General features: G+C 60.8%; 1 protein-coding gene across 1 annotated transcript in view; it reads left to right on the top strand.

The window, feature by feature from the left end:
• LOC102930879 (dystonin) overlaps window positions 1-18,773 on the top strand; it is a 103,131-nt gene that overhangs the window by 71,832 nt on the left and 12,526 nt on the right. The window contains exons 31-36 of the mRNA XM_043538898.1: window positions 710-898; window positions 2,757-2,871; window positions 6,295-6,464; window positions 9,248-9,410; window positions 9,762-9,916; window positions 16,829-16,903. Coding sequence (XP_043394833.1) covers window positions 710-898; window positions 2,757-2,871; window positions 6,295-6,464; window positions 9,248-9,410; window positions 9,762-9,916; window positions 16,829-16,903 — 867 coding nt within the window. The remainder of the gene's footprint in view (window positions 1-709; window positions 899-2,756; window positions 2,872-6,294; window positions 6,465-9,247; window positions 9,411-9,761; window positions 9,917-16,828; window positions 16,904-18,773) is intronic.

Below are 18,773 nucleotides of genomic sequence, written 5' to 3'. Positions count from 1 at the left end.
TGCCCTCCTCCCGCTGCCCAGCGCCAGACCCACCAGGACAGACCCCGCCTGCCCCCTCCGCCGCGCACAGCCCCTCCTGCGAGACCCTGCGCTCCCAGCCCCTGCCGGGGCCCCACTCCTCCCCTGTCCGGGTTTCCAGGCCCGGCGGGGCATCTCCCGGCTGGCCGGGGCACCCAGCAGGGTCTGTCCGGGAGAACACCCACGGGCAGCCCCGGCAGAGCGGCTGACAGGTGTCAGTCACCAGCTTCCTGCTGCGTCTCCCTGGGCGGGCGGGGGGGCAACCTGTGTGAGTGGTGACCCCCCCCCCCCTCCCCACCCGAGCCTGCCACAACACTGGACATGAAGCGGCCACATCACCCCTGGAGGCAGCGCAGCCTAGACAAGTGACAGAGACCTTAAGGGGGACACAGTGCCACAGCCTGCCACCCTGTGCCCACGGGGCCCTGGTCTGTCTCTGTGGCGCCCTGTGCCCGCGGGGCTCCACTCCGTGTCCTCGGTGCCCGTGGGCCCCCCGATCTGTGTCCTGGTGCCCCTCAGTCCGTGTCCTCCGTGCCCTTTTCCCAGGGTCTCTTTCCTCGGTGCCCTGGTCCCTTGGTGCCCTGTGCCCACAGGGCCTGTTTGTGCCCTCATTCCACCCACGGTTTGTGGTCAGGGGTGCCTCCCCCAGGCTCTGCTCCATGCCGCCCCCGGTCACTGCCCGCATGTGCAGGTGCTGAGCTGGGTCCAGCAGCAGAGCGAGCGGCTCCAGGCCCAGACGGCCAGGCTGGCCGCGGAGCGGGAGGAGATGGGCCAGCTCGTCGACTGGATCGCGGCTGCCGAGGAGTCGCTGAGCCTGAGGGACCAGGAGACGCTGCCCGAGGACGCCCAGCAGCTGGAGGAGCTCAGCTCCCAGCACGTGGTAACGGGGCCGGGCCGGTACCTGCCCCTCTGCCGCCCCCTCCTCTGCCATTCCCCCCTGCTGCCCCCTCTGCCGCCCCCTGACACCTCCTCTGCCCCCTCTGTCGCCCCCTCCTCTGCCATTCCCCCTGCTGCCCTCTCTGCCTCCCCCTCCTCTGCCCCCGCCCCCCCGCCGCCCCCTCCTCTGCCATTCCCCCTGCTGCCCCCTCTGCCGCCCCCCTGCTGCCCCCACCTCTGCCATTCCCCCCTGCTGCCCCCTCTGCCACCGCCCCCTCCTCTGCCATTCCCCCCTGCTGCCCCCTCTGCCGCCCCCTGACACCTCCTCTGCCCCCTCTGTCGCCCCCTCCTCTGCCATTCCCCCTGCTGCCCTCTCTGCCTCCCCCTCCTCTGCCCCCGCCCCCCCGCCGCCCCCTCCTCTGCCGTTCCCCCCTGCTGCCCCCTCTGCCACCGCCCCCTCCTCTGCCATTCCCCCTGCTGCCCCCTCTGCCGCCCCCCTGCTGCCCCCACCTCTGCCATTCCCCCCTGCTGCCCCCTCTGCCACCGTCCCCTCCTCTGCCATTCCCCCCTGCTGCCCCCTCTGTCGCCCCCTCCTCTGCCCCTGCCCCCCCGCCGCCCCCTCCTCTGCCATTCCCCCTGCTGCCCTCTCTGCCTCCCCCTCCTCTGCCCCCGCCCCCCCGCCGCCCCCTCCTCTGCCATTCCCCCTGCTGCCCTCTCTGCCTCCCCCTCCTCTGCCCCCGCCCCCCCCGCCGCCCCCTCCTCTGCCATTCCCCCCTGCTGCCCCCTCTGTCGCCCCCTCCTCTGCCCCTGCCCCCCCGCCGCCCCCTCCTCTGCCATTCCCCCCTGCTGCCCCCTCTGTCGCCCCCGACACCTCCTCTGCCCCCCCTGCTGCCCCCTCTGCCGCCCCCTCCTCTGCCATTCCCCCCTGCTGCCCCCTCTGTCGCCCCCGACACCTCCTCTGCCCCCCCGCTGCCCCCTCTGTCTCCCCCTCCTCTGCCCCCGCCCCCCCCGCCGCCCCCTGCTCTGCCATTCCCCCTGCTGCCCCCTCTGCCCCCCTGCCCCCCTCCTCTGCCGCCCCCTCCTCTGCCCCCGCCTCCCCGCCGTCCCCTCCTCTGCCGCCCCCTCCTCTGCCATTCCCCCCTGCTGCCCCCTCTGCCGCCCCCTGACACCTCCTCTGCCCCCTCTGTCGCCCCCTCCTCTGCCATTCCCCCCTGCTGCCCCCTCTGTTGCCCCCTCCTCTGCCCCTGCCCCCCCGCCGCCCCCTCCTCTGCCCCCCCTGCTGCCCCCTCTGCCGCCCCCTCCTCTGCCATTCCCCCCTGCTGCCCCCTCTGTCACTCCCTGACACCTCCTCTGCCCCCGCCCCCCGCCATCTCCTTCTCTGCCACCCCGGCCGCCCCCCTCCTCTGCCATCAACTGCCCAGCCAAGCAGCTCACTGCTTCTTGCCCCTACTGGCCCAGGGTCTGACTCCCCCGCCCCACCCCCATGGGGCAGTGACATGCTTCGCCCTCCCCCTCCCGCCCCACATTGCCCTGGCCCCATGGGGCTCTGACCCTCCCCCAGCCCCGCCCCCGTGGGGAGTGAGGTCCCTCGCCCCCACCGCCACACGCCCCGTGTCAGCTCTTTGGGGCCAGGCCTGGTCGCTCTGTGGCCCATCCAGAGCATCCTGGGGGCGGGGGGAGAGAGCCCTGCTCCAGCAACCAGCCTGGCCACAGACAGCACCGCCCAGCCGGCCCATGGGATCTGCCCTGGCTTGTACTGGGGCCCTGCCCGCCACCCCCAAGGGTGGGGCGCACGCATCATGGGGGCCCCGCTGGGAGGAGCCCAGGCCCCGCTCCCGCTCACGGCCAACTCTCCTGCCCAGGAGTTCATGGAGGAGCTGAACCGCAAACAGCCAGATGTGGAGAAGGTCACCAAGAGCTGCAAGCGCAAGCTGGCCCCGGAGCTGGGGCCGCCGGGCACCCGCAGGCTGGCTGCAGGTAAGGGCGCCCGCTGCTGGCTCCCACGCCTGCTCCTGGATCCCCCCTCGCTGCCCCCGGAGCTCCCTTCACTGCCCCCTCAATCTGCCTCCTCCCACTGCCCCATGGAGCTTCACTGCCCCCCTCAATCTGCCTCCTCACACTTCCCCCCCTGGATTCCCCCTCACTTCCCCCTGGAGCCCCCTCACTGCCCCCCTGTAACGAGGCTGGTTCTGGTGGGGCCCAACGGAGAGGCGCCAATTCAGGACAAACTGCTTCAAGCAGGGCAGTCACGGCCCAGGCTGGGGTTCCCGTGCACACCAAGGCAAACCAAACCAGCCAGACAGAGAAGACTTTGGTCTCACCCCACTGGCTAACCACAAGTCACACAAGCAATTCCCTGAGACACTCCAGTTTCCCAGTATCCCCACCAGTGCCACTCGTTATGGGGACGAATGGTTATGAAAACCAATACCCCAGCAAAAGAACAAAGGTTCCCTCAATCCCAAAGGACCAAGCCCCAGACCCAGGTCAATATACAAATCAGATCTTACCCCCAAATCACGCTGTCGCCGATCCTTTCGAATCTAAAATCTAAAGATTTATCCAGAAAAGGAAAAGGATAGAGACGAGAGCTAGAATGGGTGAAATGGAATCAATGACAGACAGTGATGGCCAAGTTCTTGGTTCAAGCTTGTAGCAGTGATGGAATAAACGGCAGGTTCAAATCCAGTCTCTGGAGAACATCCCCAGCTGGGATGGGTCCTTCAGTCCTTGGTTCAAAGCTTCAGTGTAGCGAAGTCCCTCCAGAGGTAAGAAGCAGGATTGAAGACCAGATGGAGGAGCTGCCGCAGCCTTTTATAGTCTCTTGCCATGTGGTCTCTGCTTTCTGTGTCCCAAAGACAAGCTGCCCACCACATGGCCTGGAAACACCTCAGAGTTCTGTCCATAGGCAGGTCCCTGCACACCTGGCTGAGTCCCAAGGGGTGTCTGCCTTCTCTCAATGGGTCAGTTGTGTAGCGGATGGTCCTTAATGGGCCACCCAGCAGGCTAGGCAGAGCTGACACCAACTTGTCTGTGGAGTCACCCAGAAGTATAGCAGAAGTTTTCTGCGGAAAAGGACCTAGGGGTGACAGTGGACGAGAAGCTGGATATGAGTCAGCAGTGTGCCCTTGTTGCCAAGAAGGCCAATGGCATTTTGGGCTGTATAAGTAGGAGCATTGCCAGCAGATCGAGGGACGTGATCGTTCCCCTCTATTCGACATTGGTGAGGCCTCATCTGGAGTACTGTGTCCAGTTTTGGGCCCCACACTACAAGAAGGATGTGGAAAAATTGGAAAGAGTCCAGCAGAGGGCAACAACAATCATTAGGCGGGCTGGAGCACATGACTTCTGAGGAGAGGCTGAGGGAGCTGGGATTGTTTAGTCTGCAGAAGAGAAGAATGAGGGGGGATTTGATAGCTGCTTTCAACTACCTGAAAGGGGGTTCCAAAGAGGATGGAGCTCGGCTGTTCTCAGTGGTAACAGATGACAGAACAAGGAGTAATGGTCTCAGGTTGCAATGGGGGAGGTTTAGATTGGATATTAGGAAAAACTTTTTCACTAAGAGGGTGGTGAAACACTGGAATGCGTTACCTAGTGTGGTGGTAGAATCTCCTTCCTTAGAGGTTTTTAAGGTCAGGCTTGACAAAGCCCTGGCTGGGATGATTTAACTGGGAATTGGTCCTGCTTCGAGCAGGGGGTTGGACTAGATGACCTTCTTGGGTCCCTTCCAACCCTGATATTCTATGATTCTATGATTCTAAGTTTGAAATACAGACAGTATAGAGCCAATATTCATAACTTCAACTACAAAAATGAGACACACACACAGACAGCATCATCCTAACCAGCAAATCATAACCTTGTCTTAGACACCTCTTTTGACCCCCTTTATATAAGATTTGGTGCAACTACAGGACTTTGGTTGCAACTACAGGATTTGGTGCAACTACAGGACTTTGGTTGCAACAATGATCTATATGGTCCCAGATTATGTCAATAACGTCACACCCCCTCAATCTGCCTCCTCCCACTTCACCCCTAAATACCCCCTCACTGTCCCCTTGTGATGGGTTCTGTCACAGAGATCCCATTGGGACTGTTACCTGATGTGCTGAGATTACCTCTGAGCCCATTTTCCCTGCCAGCTTGGGACTCCAGACCTCTGCCTTGTTGAGCCAGACACGCCAGCCTGCTGCAACACAGACCTAGGTCTGGTCCACGCCCCCAAAGCTGCAGACTTAACTGAAAACTGCTCAGCAAGTCACTTGTCTCCAGCACCCAGACACCCAGCTCCCAATGGGATCCAAACGCCAAATAAATCCGTTTTACTCTGTATAAAGCTTATACAGGGTAAACTCATAAATTGTCCACCCTCTATAACACTGATAGAGAGAGATGCACAGCTGTTTGCTCCTCCAAGTGTTAATCACTTACTCTGGGTTAATTAATAAACAAAAGTGATTTAATTAAATATAAAACGTATGATTTAAGTGGTTTTAAGTAATAACAGACAGAACAAAGTAAGTTACCAAGCAAAATAAAACAAAACATGCAAGTCTAAGCCTAATACATTTAAGAAACTGCATACAGGTAAATCTCACCCTCAGAGATGTTCCAATAAACTTCTATCACAGACTAGACTCCTTCCTAGTCTGGGTCCATCCTTTCCCCTGGTACAGCCCTTGTTAGCTCCAGCAGGCATCTTAGGTGGAAAGTAGGGGTGTTCTCATGACTGCAGCCCGCTTTGTTCTGTTCCACCCCCCTTTTATAGCTTTGGCACAAGGTGGGAATCTTTTGTCTCTGGGTCCCCACCCCTCCTTCTAAATGGAAAAGTACCAAATTTAAGATGGATTCCAGTATCAGGTGACATGGTCACCTCATTCTTCATTACCCAGGTCAGGTACACAGGAAGGCTTGCAGGTAAATAAACCCATTCACAACCAATTGTCCTAGTGAATGGGAGCCACCATTAATGGCCCACACTTTGCATAATTACAATAGGACCTCAGAGTAATACTTCATATTCCTAGTTTCAGATACGAGAATGATACATACATAGAAATAGGATGACCACACTCAGTAGGTTTTAGGCTTTGTAATGATACCTTACAAGAGACCTTTTGCATGAAGCATATTCCAGTTACCTCATATTCACACTCATAAGCATATTTCCATAAACATATGGAGTGCAACGTCACACCCCACCCCCTCAATCTGCCCCCCACCTCCTGGATCCCCCCTCGCTGTCCCCTGGATCCCCCCTCACTGCCCCCCTCAATCTGTCTCCTCCCACTGCCACTGGTATCCCCCCTCACTGACCCGTGGAGCCCCCCTCACTGCCCCCTCCCCCTCGATCCCCCCGCCCGTGGGTACTGAGGCCCGTCTCTCGGCTGGTTGCAGGGCGACGCAGTGCCGTGAAACTCCCCCGCGCCGCTCCCCAGGTGCCGCTCGTCGACCTGGAGCCCCCAAGCCCCCCCATGGCGCAGCTCCTGCACCGCTGGCAGCAGCTCTGGCTCCTGGCCTTGGACCGGCAGTACCGGCTGCAGAGCGCCCTGCAGCGGCTGCGCGAGGTAGGGGAGTTGGGCTCCTGCCCTCGTCTCACGGGGGGCGGCGCAGCCCGGGGGCCCTGCGGCGGCTGCGCGAGGTAGGGGAGTTGGGCTCCTGCCCTCGTCTCATGGGGGGCGGCGCAGCCCGGGGGCCCTGCAGCGGCTGCGCGAGGTAGGGGAGTTGGGCTCCTGCCCTCGTCTCATGGGGGGCGGCGCAGCCCGGGGGCCCTGCAGCGGCTGCGCGAGGGAGGGGAGTTGGGCTCCTGCCCTCGTCTCATGGGGGGCGGCGCAGCCCGGGGGCCCTGCAGCGGCTGCGCGAGGTAGGGGAGTTGGGCTCCTGCCCTCGTCTCACGGGGGGCGGCGCAGCCCGGGGGCCCTGCGGCGGCTGCGCGAGGTAGGGGAGTTGGGCTCCTGCCCTCGTCTCACGGGGGGCGGCGCAGCCCGGGGGCCCTGCGGCGGCTGCACGAGGTAGGGGAGTTGGGCTCCTGCCCTCGTCTCACGGGGGGCGGCGCAGCCAGGGGGCCCTGCGGCGGCTGCGCGAGGTAGGGGAGTTGGGCTCCTGCCCTCGTCTCACGGGGGGCGGCGCAGCCCGGGGGCCCTGCGGCGGCTGCGCGAGGTAGGGGAGTTGGGCTCCTGCCCTCGTCTCACGGGGGGCGGCGCAGCCCGGGGGCCCTGCGGCGGCTGCGCGAGGTAGGGGAGTTGGGCTCCTGCCCTCGTCTCACGGGGGGCGGCGCAGCCCGGGGGCCCTGCGGCGGCTGCGCGAGGTAAGGGAGTTGGGCTCCTGCCCTCGTCTCACGGGGGGCGGCGCAGCCCGGGGGCCCTGCGGCGGCTGCGCGAGGTAGGGGAGTTGGGCTCCTGCCCTCGTCTCACGGGGGGCGGCGCAGCCCGGGGGCCCTGCGGCGGCTGCGCGAGGTAGGGGAGTTGGGCTCCTGCCCTCGTCTCACGGGGGGCGGCGCAGCCCAGGGGCCCTACGGCGGCTGCGCGAGGTAGGGGAGTTGGGCTCCTGCCCTCGTCTCACGGGGAGCGGCGCAGCCCGGGGGCCCTGCGGCGGCTGCGCGAGGTAGGGGAGTTGGGCTCCTGCCCTCGTCTCACGGGGAGCGGCGCAGCCCGGGGGCCCTGCGGCGGCTGCGCGAGGTAGGGGAGTTGGGCTCCTGCCCTCGTCTCACGGGGGGCGGCGCAGCCCGGGGGCCCTGCGGCGGCTGCGCGAGGTAGGGGAGTTGGGCTCCTGCCCTCGTCTCACGGGGGGCGGCACAGCCCGGGGGCCCTGCGGCGGCTGCGCGAGGTAGGGGAGTTGGGCTCCTGCCCTCGTCTCACGGGGGGCGGCGCAGCCCGGGGGCCCTGCGGCGGCTGCGCGAGGTAGGGGAGTTGGGCTCCTGCCCTCGTCTCACGGGGGGCGGCGCAGCCCAGGGGCCCTGCGGCGGCTGCGCGAGGTAGGGGAGTTGGGCTCCTGCCCTCGTCTCACGGGGGGCGGCGCAGCCCGGGGGCCCTGCGGCGGCTGCGCGAGGTAGGGGAGTTGGGCTCCTGCCCTCGTCTCACGGGGGGCGGCGCAGCCCGGGGGCCCTGCGGCGGCTGCGCGAGGTAGGGGAGTTGGGCTCCTGCCCTCGTCTCACGGGGGGCGGCGCAGCCCGGGGGCCCTGCGGCGGCTGCGCGAGGTAGGGGAGTTGGGCTCCTGCCCTCGTCTCACGGGGGGCGGCGCAGCCCGGGGGCCCTGCGGCGGCTGCGCGAGGTAGGGGAGTTGGGCTCCTGCCCTCGTCTCACGGGGGCGGCGCAGCCAGGGGGCCCTGCGGCGGCTGCGCGAGGTAGGGGAGTTGGGCTCCTGCCCTCGTCTCACGGGGGCGGCGCAGCCCGGGGGCCCTGCGGCGGCTGCGCGAGGTAGGGGAGTTGGGCTCCTGCCCTCGTCTCACGGGGGGCGGCGCAGCCCGGGGGCCCTGCGGCGGCTGCGCGAGGTAGGGGAGTTGGGCTCCTGCCCTCGTCTCACGGGGGGCGGCGCAGCCAGGGGGCCCTGCGGCGGCTGCGCGAGGTAGGGGAGTTGGGCTCCTGCCCTCGTCTCACGGGGGGCGGCGCAGCCCGGGGGCCCTGCGGCGGCTGCGCGAGGTAGGGGAGTTGGGCTCCTGCCCTCGTCTCACGGGGGGCGGCGCAGCCAGGGGGCCCTGCGGCGGCTGCGCGAGGTAGGGGAGTTGGGCTCCTGCCCTCATCTCACGGGGGGCGGCGCAGCCTGGGGGCCCTGCGGCGGCTGCGCGAGGGAGGGTCCGTGGGAGCGGCAGGCTGGGGGGGTGCAGGCTGGCTGATGGGATGGAAGCCAGGCCTGGCTGCAGTGTGCACCACAGCTCCACACTCTGCTTCGGGCAACTAGAACCCCAGCCATGGCCCGTGCCCGGCCGAGCCGCCCTGGGGGCATAGATGCTCCATTCCCCCCCTATGGCCCGTGCCCGGTCGAGCCGCCCTGGGGGCACAGATGCTCCATTCCCCCCCTATGGCCCGTGCCCGGCCGAGCCGCCCTGGGGGCACAGATGCTCCATTCCCCCCCTATGGCCCGTGCCCGGCCGAGCCGCCCTGGGGGCACAGATGCTCCATTCCCCCCCTATGGCCCGTGCCCGGCCGAGCCGTCTTGGGGGCACAGATGCTCCATTCCCCCCCTATGGCCCGTGCCCGGCCGAGCCGCCCTGGGGGCACAGATGCTCCATTCCCCCCCTATGGCCCGTGCCTGGCCGAGCCGTCTTGGGGGCACAGATGCTCCATTCCCCCCCTATGGCCCGTGCCCGTCCGAGCTGCCCCCGTGGGTCATTCCTGGCGTCCCTGTCTCTGAGGTGGAGGAGTTCGCACACTTTGACTTTGGCGTCTGGAGGAAGCGGTATGTGCAGTGGATCAGCCACAGGAAATCCCGCATCCTGGATGTTTTCCGAGGCATCGACCGGGACCAGGACGGGCGGATCAGCCAGGAGGAGTTCGTCCAGAGCGTCCTCTCCTCCAGTGAGCAGGGGCCCGGGCCCTGGAGGTGGGGAGGTGGGGTCCCTCCGGGGGATCTGGGGAGCCTGGGTCTGGCTGACCTGGTTGATGCAAGCTGCATGCTCCCCACATCACCTGGCTTCCATGGTGACTAGAAGGCGTCACTGGGGAGTGATGTTTTTGTAGGGCTGTGAGGGCTGATACTGGCGGAGGTGGGTGGGGGAGAGGCAGGGCCCCGACACTGGGGAATTTCTCCCTCTGGGAAGGACTGGGGCCAGGGAGACCCAGACCAGAGCCGGGGAGCCGCCTGGCTCGCAGGGGAACCACTGCAGGGGCACCGAAGGGTTCTCTGACAGCGCGCTTCCCCCGACCCAGAATTCCCCACTAACATCCTGGAGATGAGCGCTGTGGCCAGCATCTTTGATATGAACAGTGATGGCTTCATTGATTACTACGAGTTCGTCAGTGCGCTGCACCCCAGCCGAGACCCGCTGCGGAGGGTCGCTGATGCTGACCAGATCCAGGACGAGGTATGGCAGGGTGCGGAGCTGGGCAGCTCAGGCACTGGGAGGGCACCAGGAGCTGCAGGAGAGGAGCGTTCGCAGCTACTGCGGGGGCAATGGGCAGTGAGTGGGACCCCGAGGGGACCCCTGGCATCATCTGCGCTGGCCTCCTGTGTCATGCAGGCCAGAGATGCTCCCAGATAACTCCTAGAGCAGAGCTTGCAGACAAACACCCAACCCAGATTTAAACACCCCGCCACCGCCCTGGTACATTGTCCCACCGCTTCACTGCCCTCCCTGTGAGAAACGTCACCTCACTTCCTGCCCGCATTCGTCTGGCTTCCGCTTCCAGCCCTGGTGCGAAGGCTCCGAGAGGTGCGGCTCCAGGAGGTGGAGGGGCTGAACCTCCGAGAGAGAGTGGACCCCCGAGAAGGGCTGTCTCACTGAAGGGGGCTCCCCCCAGGGACCACACGGGGTCAAGAGTGGGCATGAGCTGGGAGTCCGTGACACCCGTTATCAGATCTTCGTTCCTTGTGTACGCGCTCACCAATCGTGCTCCACTCGCCCCGGCCCTGCTCGTTGTGAGCAAATAGACAGGCCACCTGCGTGCTGGGCAAACCCCACTGGAAACATTTGGTTTTCCATATAGTTCCTAAGGCCCCCGCTTCTCCCCGGGTAGAGTGCAGCCGTGGGGACGGGACGGGGCTGCAATGCCGGTGCCTGCAGGCCAGGCATTGGTCACCAGGTGGGTCTTCCCCACTACACTCTCTCCGCTTCCCTCTGCCAGCGATTAGCAGGGTTTACGCCAGGCACCCGGCCTCCAACAGGCTGGGCAGAGTGCTGGTGAAAGGCTGAGAAGGGGAGGCTGGAGAGCTGGGATCTGTCTGGATGAGGAGACAGCTCCTGTGCTCCAGTATCTGTCCCCGAGACAGTCCAGGCAGGCTGGAGAGGAGTTAGCAGCAGGACCAGGGGACTGGGGACCTGTGCAGGGATGGAGGATGGTCTGGGTCTGGCTTTAACTGGCAGGTTGCGCTTTCTGCAGCACAAGGCCTTGGGAACTGTGTCAAGGGGAGAACAACAGAGAACAATGGAGAGGGAGGGAGACAGCCACAGACATGGCCACGCCCTGGCAGCCCTGTGCACTCCTTAGGCAAAGCTCCCATTGGCTGCAGTAGCTGCTGACCCTGAGAAAGGAGCTCAGGTTCTGACCCATACCGAGAAGGGGACAAAGACAGCAAAGGGCTGGTGGTTATGGGTGATTGCTGGTGGGCATGTTCCTTGCCTTATTGGAGCTCATTGTTTGATAATGTAGGAATTGCCAGACTGGATCAGACCTTCCGTGTCCATTAAGGGGGATATGCTAGAGGTCTATAAAATCATAACTGGAGTGGAGAAAGTGAAGAAGGAAGTGTGATTTACCCCTTCATGTTTCAGAGTAACAGCCTTGTCAGTCTGTATTCGCAAAAAGAAAAGGAGGACTTGTGGCCCCTTAGAGACTAACCAATTTATTTGAGCATGAGCTTTCGTGAGCTACAGCTCACTTCATCGGATGCATACTGTGGAAATTGCAGAATATCATTATTATATACACAGACACCATGAAACAATACCTCCTCCCACCCCACTCTCCTGCTGGTAATAGCTTATCTACCCCTTCATGTAACACAAGAACCAGGGGTCACCCAATGACATTAACAGGCAGCAGGTTTAGCACAAACAAAAGGAAGTATTTCTTCCCACAATGCACGGTCACCCTGGGGAACTCCTTGCCAGAGGATGTAGTGAAGGCCATGACAATAACAGGGTTCAAAAAATAATTAGATGAGTTCCTGGAGGACAGTTCCATCAATGGCTATTAGCCAAGATGGTCAGGGATTCAACCCCATGCTCTGGGTTTCCCTAAACCTCTGAATGACAGAAGCTGGGACTGGATGACAGGGGATGGGTGTCACGGAGTGTGGGGGAGTCCAGGCCCTGCACCCCTCTTCCTGGGATTCACTGAGACTCTCAGCCAGCCAGTAAAACAGAAGGTTTATTGGACAACAGGAACACAGTCCAAAACAGAGCTTGTGGGTACACCCAGGACCCCTCAGTCAAGTCCTTCTGGGGGAGCAGGGAGCTTAGACCCCAGCCCTGGGGTTCCCTGCGTTCCTCCACCCAGCCCCAAACTGAAACTAAACCCCCCCAGCAGGCTCCCTCCTGCAGCCTCTGTTCACATTCCTGGGCAGAGGTGTCACCTCCCCCTCCCCCTCCTGGCTCAGGTGACAGGCTCTCAGGTCTCCCCTCCCCAGGGCACATTCCCAGGTCAACACTCCCCCCTCCCTGCTGCGTCACATCGTCACAATGTGTCACTCAAAATTACCCTGCTCTGTTCATTCCCTCTGAAGCACCTGGTTCCAGCTACTGTTGGATGACAAGTTACTGGGCTAGATGGACCCAACATGGCCATTCCTATTTTTGATTGAACTTTTTGAGTCTTTCAATATAAGGCAGATTTTCCAATCCTTTTAATCGTTCTTGTGGGTCTTCTCTGAACCCTCCCCAATTTATCAACATCCTTGAATTGTGGATGCTAGAACTGTACCGTGTGGTGCTCCAGCAGTGGTCACACCAGTGCCAAATACAAAGATACAAGAACCTCTCTGCTCCTACTCGAGAGTCCCCCATTTATGCACCCAAGGATCCCATTAGCCCTTTGGACACCGCATCGCACTGGGGCTCATGTTCACCTGATTATCCACCACAGCCCTCAGATTTTTTTCAGAGTCCTTACTTCCCAAGGTAGAGTTCCCCCTCCTGTGTTCTCTGTTCCTGGATATATGCATTTGCATTTAGCCCTCTGGTTTGCTTGCACCCAGTTGACCAGGTGATCCAGGTGTCACAGAGTCCCTGGGCGATGCTCTGGAACTGCTCCCCATGAAGCCAGGCAGGACTCTGGGGAAGTCTCCTTTCTGTGAGCAGCCTGTCTCCAGGGCACACAGCTCACCCGGCTTCCACCTTCCTGGGTCTGACCTCGGAGCATTCAGCCTCCTCTGCCCCTCCGTGCGCTTCCCACAGTGAGTCTGCCCAGGCGGGCTCCTGGGGAAGCCAGAGGGTCCTGCCCCCCAACTCCGCAGTCAGACGGGACTCTCAGCCAGCCAGTGAAACAGAAGGTTTATTAGGCGACAGGAACATGGTCTAACACAGAGCTTACAGGTGCAGAGAACAGGACCCCTCAGCTGGGTCCATTTTGGGGGCAGTGAGCCAGACAACCACGTCTGCCCTTCACTCCATGTCCCAGCCAGCCCCAAACTGAAACTCCCTCCAGCCCCTCCTCCTCTGGGCTTTGTCCCTTTCCGGGGCCAGGAGGTCACCTGATTCCTTTGTTCTCCAACCCTTTAGCTCTCACCTTGCAGGGGGGAAGGGCCAGGCCATCAGTTGCCAGGAAACAGGTGTCGGCCATTGTCTGTGTCCAGACCCCTGCACACACCTGCCGTCTAGGGCTCTGCAATGACCATACACCCTTACCCCACCCCCTAGATACTTAAGAACTGCCTAGGGGAAACTGAGGCACCCCCAGACTATTCAGAGGAAACATTAAGAACAGTCCCGCTTCGTCACACCAGGTCACTCTGAATCAGAATTTCAATCTGAATTTACCATGCCCCCAATTCTTGTGTCATTTGCAGAGGTGATCAGGCTTCTGAGTTTCTGATGATGATCACTCTGATGATTTTATGTTTCCGTCTGGTTATCGATAAAGGTGTTAAAGAGTGTAGGACCGATCACTGGGGGACCCCCTGGAAACCCGCCCGCTCAGTGGCAACGCCCCGTTTACAGGTTTCAGAGTTTTTGCTCAAATAAATTGGTTAGTCTCTAAGGTGCCACAAGTACCCCGTTTACAGTGACAGTTCGAGACCAAGCAGTTAGCCAGTTTTCAGGCCACGGTCATTTTATGTCATTCTAGTTTAGCAATCAGTGCCAGGCGGCACCAAGTCAAACGCCTTCAGAAGTCTCAGTCTCTCTGTCAGCACGATCACCTTTATCAGCCAAGCGCGGAATCGCATCAGAAAAAGACACCATTAGTTTGACAGGATCTAGTTTCCATAAAGCCACATCGACTGGCATTAATTACATTACCCACCTTTACTTCATTATTAATTGAGTCCCATGTCAACCACTCTGTTATCTTGCCGGGGATCGAAGTCAGCCTGACAGGTCTGTAATTCCCCGGCACGTCTCCCCATCTTCTTGAACTCGCCCCGGGCTTCAGGAAGGGAACTCCAGTGGCATCTCAGGCAGCAGAGCCTGTGCCCTGGGGCCGTGTGCAGGGCCTGCGGGCTTAGTCACGGGGCAGGGCAGAGCGAGATGACCCTCCCCCCAGGGCACTGGCAGGGTGTAGGGGGGCCACGACCTGGGTCTTTTTGATGGGCAAGGTTAGATGCCATCACTGCATCCTTTAAAAGGCTGGAGTTCGCAGAGGGAGATTGGGCCGAGCCCTGTCTGGGACACGTGCCTGGGCTGGGGAGCGTCTCACGTTGTTTAACGATATTGGGAGCGGGTTAAACCTAGCAGTGGAATCAGGCTGGCGTCTCTACCAGTGATCTGGAAGAACAGACAGACTCGCTGATGTGTGTCGTTCAGGGATATTTGGAAAGCAAGAGCGAACGATTATCCCGGAAAATACCTTGTCCCGCTGGGAGGAGCCGGAGGCGCGGTAACGTGGCCCTTCCCTGGGCTACCAGCACTGGCTCATGCTGCGTGACCCAAGCCGTTGAGTCTTTCTCAGTGACGTTCCTCACCTCAGATAGCGAGGGGCAGCTGCTGCCCTGCATCTTCGGCGCCGGTGTTAGCCATCGTGTCCAGGGCTCACGCTGGACTGTCCACCTCCTGCAATGCCCAGGGTGATATTTCAGACAAGCCTTCCTTGTTGATGGCGTAGCTCCAAGCAGCGATCCCCTACTTCAGATGTTACACTCCCCGCACCACGATGCGGTACAGGTTGGACTCAGGGGGAGTCGACTAAGATTGGCCTCCATGTTTCGTGGTCAAAGACAAAGCTGCAAAATCTGGGACCAGGTCCACCCGCAACTCCAATCTCTGCATAACAAAACTGTCGAAGCAGTCTCCAGCTTTTGCTATTTGGGTTCTATACTCACCAGTTCCTCCAACTCTCACATGGAGGTTCCCCATCGGATTGGCATCGCAGTGTCATTTACAACAAATATGGAATTAACATCATCCCAGCACAACAATCAAGTTCAGGGTCTATATCCTCTCCGTACCATTGTCCGGCTGCCAAATGTGGACGCTGTGCTGCTCAGACTGGGCAAAGCTGGAGGCTTTCCACACAACATGCCAGCGTTGTATATTGGGCATAAAGTGGGATGACTTCACCTGTAATGCAGATGTTTATGGTCGCTCTGGTCTACAGACTCCCGGGGCCATTGTCCGCAGACAGCGTCTTATGCTTTTCGGACATGTCACGAGAATGCCACAAGGCATTCCAGCAACATCATTCTCCGGGTGGCTCGGATAAAATTCCACCACCTGAGGGCTGCAGGTGGCACAGAGGCAGACCCCCTATTACCTGGGTTCATCAAGTCTGTTCCGTTTTTGACTCTTGGGCCATCAAACCCTTGTGGCCGCGCAGGAACGGCCCAAATGGTGAATGATCACTCCAGCCAACCGCTTGGCTAAGCGCTGAAGAAGACAGATATTGGCGCAGGGCGAATAATGCCGGGAACTGGTCACAGGGTGAGCTGGATCGCCTGGGACGGGGGCTCATTTGGACAGGGCGTGTTTGGACACAGTGAAATGCAAGGTCAGACATCTAGCAACAAAGCCATAGGCGGCACCGCATGGGGGCTGGATTCCAATGCAGGGACCCTGCAAAGGACTGAGGGCTTGTGGCACAGCTCCTGGTGCAGCCCTGGGCCCAGCCGGGTGATATGATCCCAGGGTGCGTGCGCAGGGGAATAGAGAGGGGCAGCAGGAAGGTGACGACCTCTGTGTGCAGCACTGCCGAGCCCTCACTGGGATTCTGCGTCCTGCCCTGGGCTCCGCACTGGAGACAGGAGGCTGCAACGCTGGAGAGCCACAGACAGAACTCCAGGGCTGCCAGCGAGAGCCTCAAAGCGCTCCCTCCGCTGGCTTGAGAGACCGGCGGGGAGGTGCCGTGCTCACAGCCTGCAAGGGGAGAGGAGAGTGCTGACAGCAGCTGGCTCTTTACCAGAAAAAGGCCCGAGAAAGAGGCACCGGCTGGAAGCTGAAGCTGGACCAATTCAGCCAGGCAAAGAGGGGCAGGTTTTTAACAGGGGGGTGGTTAGCCATGGAACAATTTGCCAAGCGTCGGGGTGGGCTCTCCCGCTCTGGAGGCCTCCAGTCCAGCCTGGCTGGAACATGCTTTAGCCAAGCACAAGCCACGGGGCTCAGCCCAGGGGTCGCTGGCCTGCGCTACATAGGAGCTCAGACGAGATACTCTAATGGCCTCCCTTGCCTGGAGCTATGAATTGTGCCTCCCTCAGAGCCTGGGGGAGGAAAAAAATCAGAAATGAGGGGATGGGGGGGCTGCAGGTGCCCTTTGCCGTAGTCACTCCCTGTGATATCACCATCCCAGCCCACCCTGACACAGGGTACATGGGCGGGAGGGTGCCAGCCACAGCCGTCCTGCTCCATCTGGCTGATGGGTTGAATCGGGGCTGGCTCGCAGGCTGGAGCTGTTCCTGCCCTTTCACCGTGGCATCTGTGAGGGCCACACCAGGGCTGGGCAGCTTGCAGACCGGTGCAGGGCCCAGGGCTCACAGCAGGTGGGGCAGATGATGGAGGGAGGAAGGGCAGATGCTGGGGGCGGGAGGGGTCTCTCCAGGCTGTCAGCCAGCTCATGGAGTCCCAGCCTTTGGAAGCCGTGCTGGGCGGTCACAGGCCTCACACTGCCCAGGACCTTGTGCTGTGTTCCAGGTAAACCGGCAGGTGGCCCAGTGCAACTGTGCCAAGCGCTTCCAGGTGGAGCAAATCAGTGCCAATCGGTACCGGGTAAGTACCACCCCCTGCCCTCGGCGAGATGGGACTGCCGCAGCCTGGCATGTCCCTGCCCGCTTGGACACCTGGGTCCACGAGCAGGGGCACCGCGCTTATCCTGAGTCTCCCTCAGCCCTGACCCCTCTCTGCCGGGGAGCTGGGAGAGATTCCCCGCTTGGCCAGAGCTGAGACTTGGGGCTGAGTCCTCCCTGCCCTTTGGGCCCCAGGCAGCAGCCTGGTGAGGTGCCCAGTCAGTACAGAGAGACCACAGCTCCCCCAGGTCAGTACGGAGATGCTGCGGCTCCCCCCACCGCATCAGTACAGAGGGGCCACGGCTCCCCGCATGTAACTTTGCTGGTTCTGGCAGGACCCAACTGAGAGTGTCAGTTCAGGACCAATAGCAGAGAGCAGGGCAGTCACAGCCCCAGCTGGGGTTCCCGCGCACACCAAGGCAAACCAAACCAGCCAGACAGAGAAGACTTTGGTCTCACCCCACTGGCTAACCACATGTCACACAAGCAATTCCCTTAGACACTCCAATTTCCCAGTATCCCCACCAGTGCCCCTCGTTATGGGGACAGATGGTTATGAAAACCAATACCCCAGCAAAAGAAGAAAGGTTCTCCCGATCCCAAAGGACGAAGCCCCAGACCCAGGTCAATATACAAATCAGATCTTACCCACAAATCACGCTGTTGCCAATTCTTTCGAATCTAAAATCTAAAGGTTTATCCAGAAAAGGAAACGGATAGAGATGAGAGCTAGAATGGGTTCAATGGAATCAATGACAGACAGTAACGGCCAAGTTCTCAGTTCAGGCTTGCAGCAGTGAGGGAATAAACGGCAGGTTCAAATCAAGTCTCTGGAGAACATCAAGAAAATCAAGTCTCCGGGGGGAGGGATAGCTCAGTGGTTTGAGCATTGGCCTGCTAAACCCAGGGTTGTGAGTTCAATCCTTGAGGGGGCCATTTAGGGATCTGGGGCGAAAATTGGGGATTGGTCCTGCTTTGAGCAGGGGGTTGGACTAGATACCTCCTGAGGTCCCTTCCAACCCTGATATTCTATGATTCTATGATCCCCAGCTGGGATGGGTCTTTCAGTCCTTGGTTCAAAGCTTCAGTGCAGCCAAGTCCCTCCAGAGGTAGGAAGCAGGATTGAAGACAAGATGGAGGAGCTGCAGCAGCTTTGTATAATCTCTTGCCATGTGGTCTCTGCTTTCTGTGTCCCAAAGACAAGCCGCCCATCCCATGGCCTGGAAACTCCTCAGAGTTCTGTCCCTAGGCAGGTCCCTGCACACCTGGCTGAGTCCCAAGGCGTGTCTGCCTTCTCTCAATGGGTCAGTTGTATAGCGGATGGTCCTTAATGGGCCACCCAGCAGGCTAGGCAGAGCTGACACCAACTTGTCTGGGGTGTCCCCCAGAAGCAGAGCAGAAGTTTGAAATGCAGACAGTACAGAGCCAATATTCATAACTTCAACTACAAAAATGAGACACACACACAGACAGCATCATCCTAACCAGCAAACCATCACCTTGTCTGAGACACCTCATTTGACCCCCTTTATACAAGATTTGGTGCCACGACAGGACCTTGGTTGCAACCATGTTCTATACGGTCCCAGTTCAGTCAATAACGTCACACCCCATCAGTACAGAGGGGCCACAGTTCCCCAGGTCAGTACAGAGGGGCCTCTCTCCCCCATCAGTACAGCGAGGCTGTGGCTCCCTCCCCGCCCGCGGTCAGTATGGAGAGGCCGTGCCCCACCCCCACATCAGCACAGCCAGGCCGTGGCTCCCCCTCATTGGGGGAACCAGCTCCTGCGGTGAAGCCTCATTCCAGCGTCTGTAACTGGCTGGAGAAGGCGTTTGGCCTGGCAGCAGCCAGA

The sequence above is a fragment of the Chelonia mydas genome, chromosome 2 (genome assembly GCF_015237465.2).
Source record: "Chelonia mydas isolate rCheMyd1 chromosome 2, rCheMyd1.pri.v2, whole genome shotgun sequence".
Classification (NCBI taxonomy): Eukaryota; Metazoa; Chordata; order Testudines; family Cheloniidae; genus Chelonia; species Chelonia mydas.
This window is presented reverse-complemented; position numbering and strand designations above follow the sequence as displayed.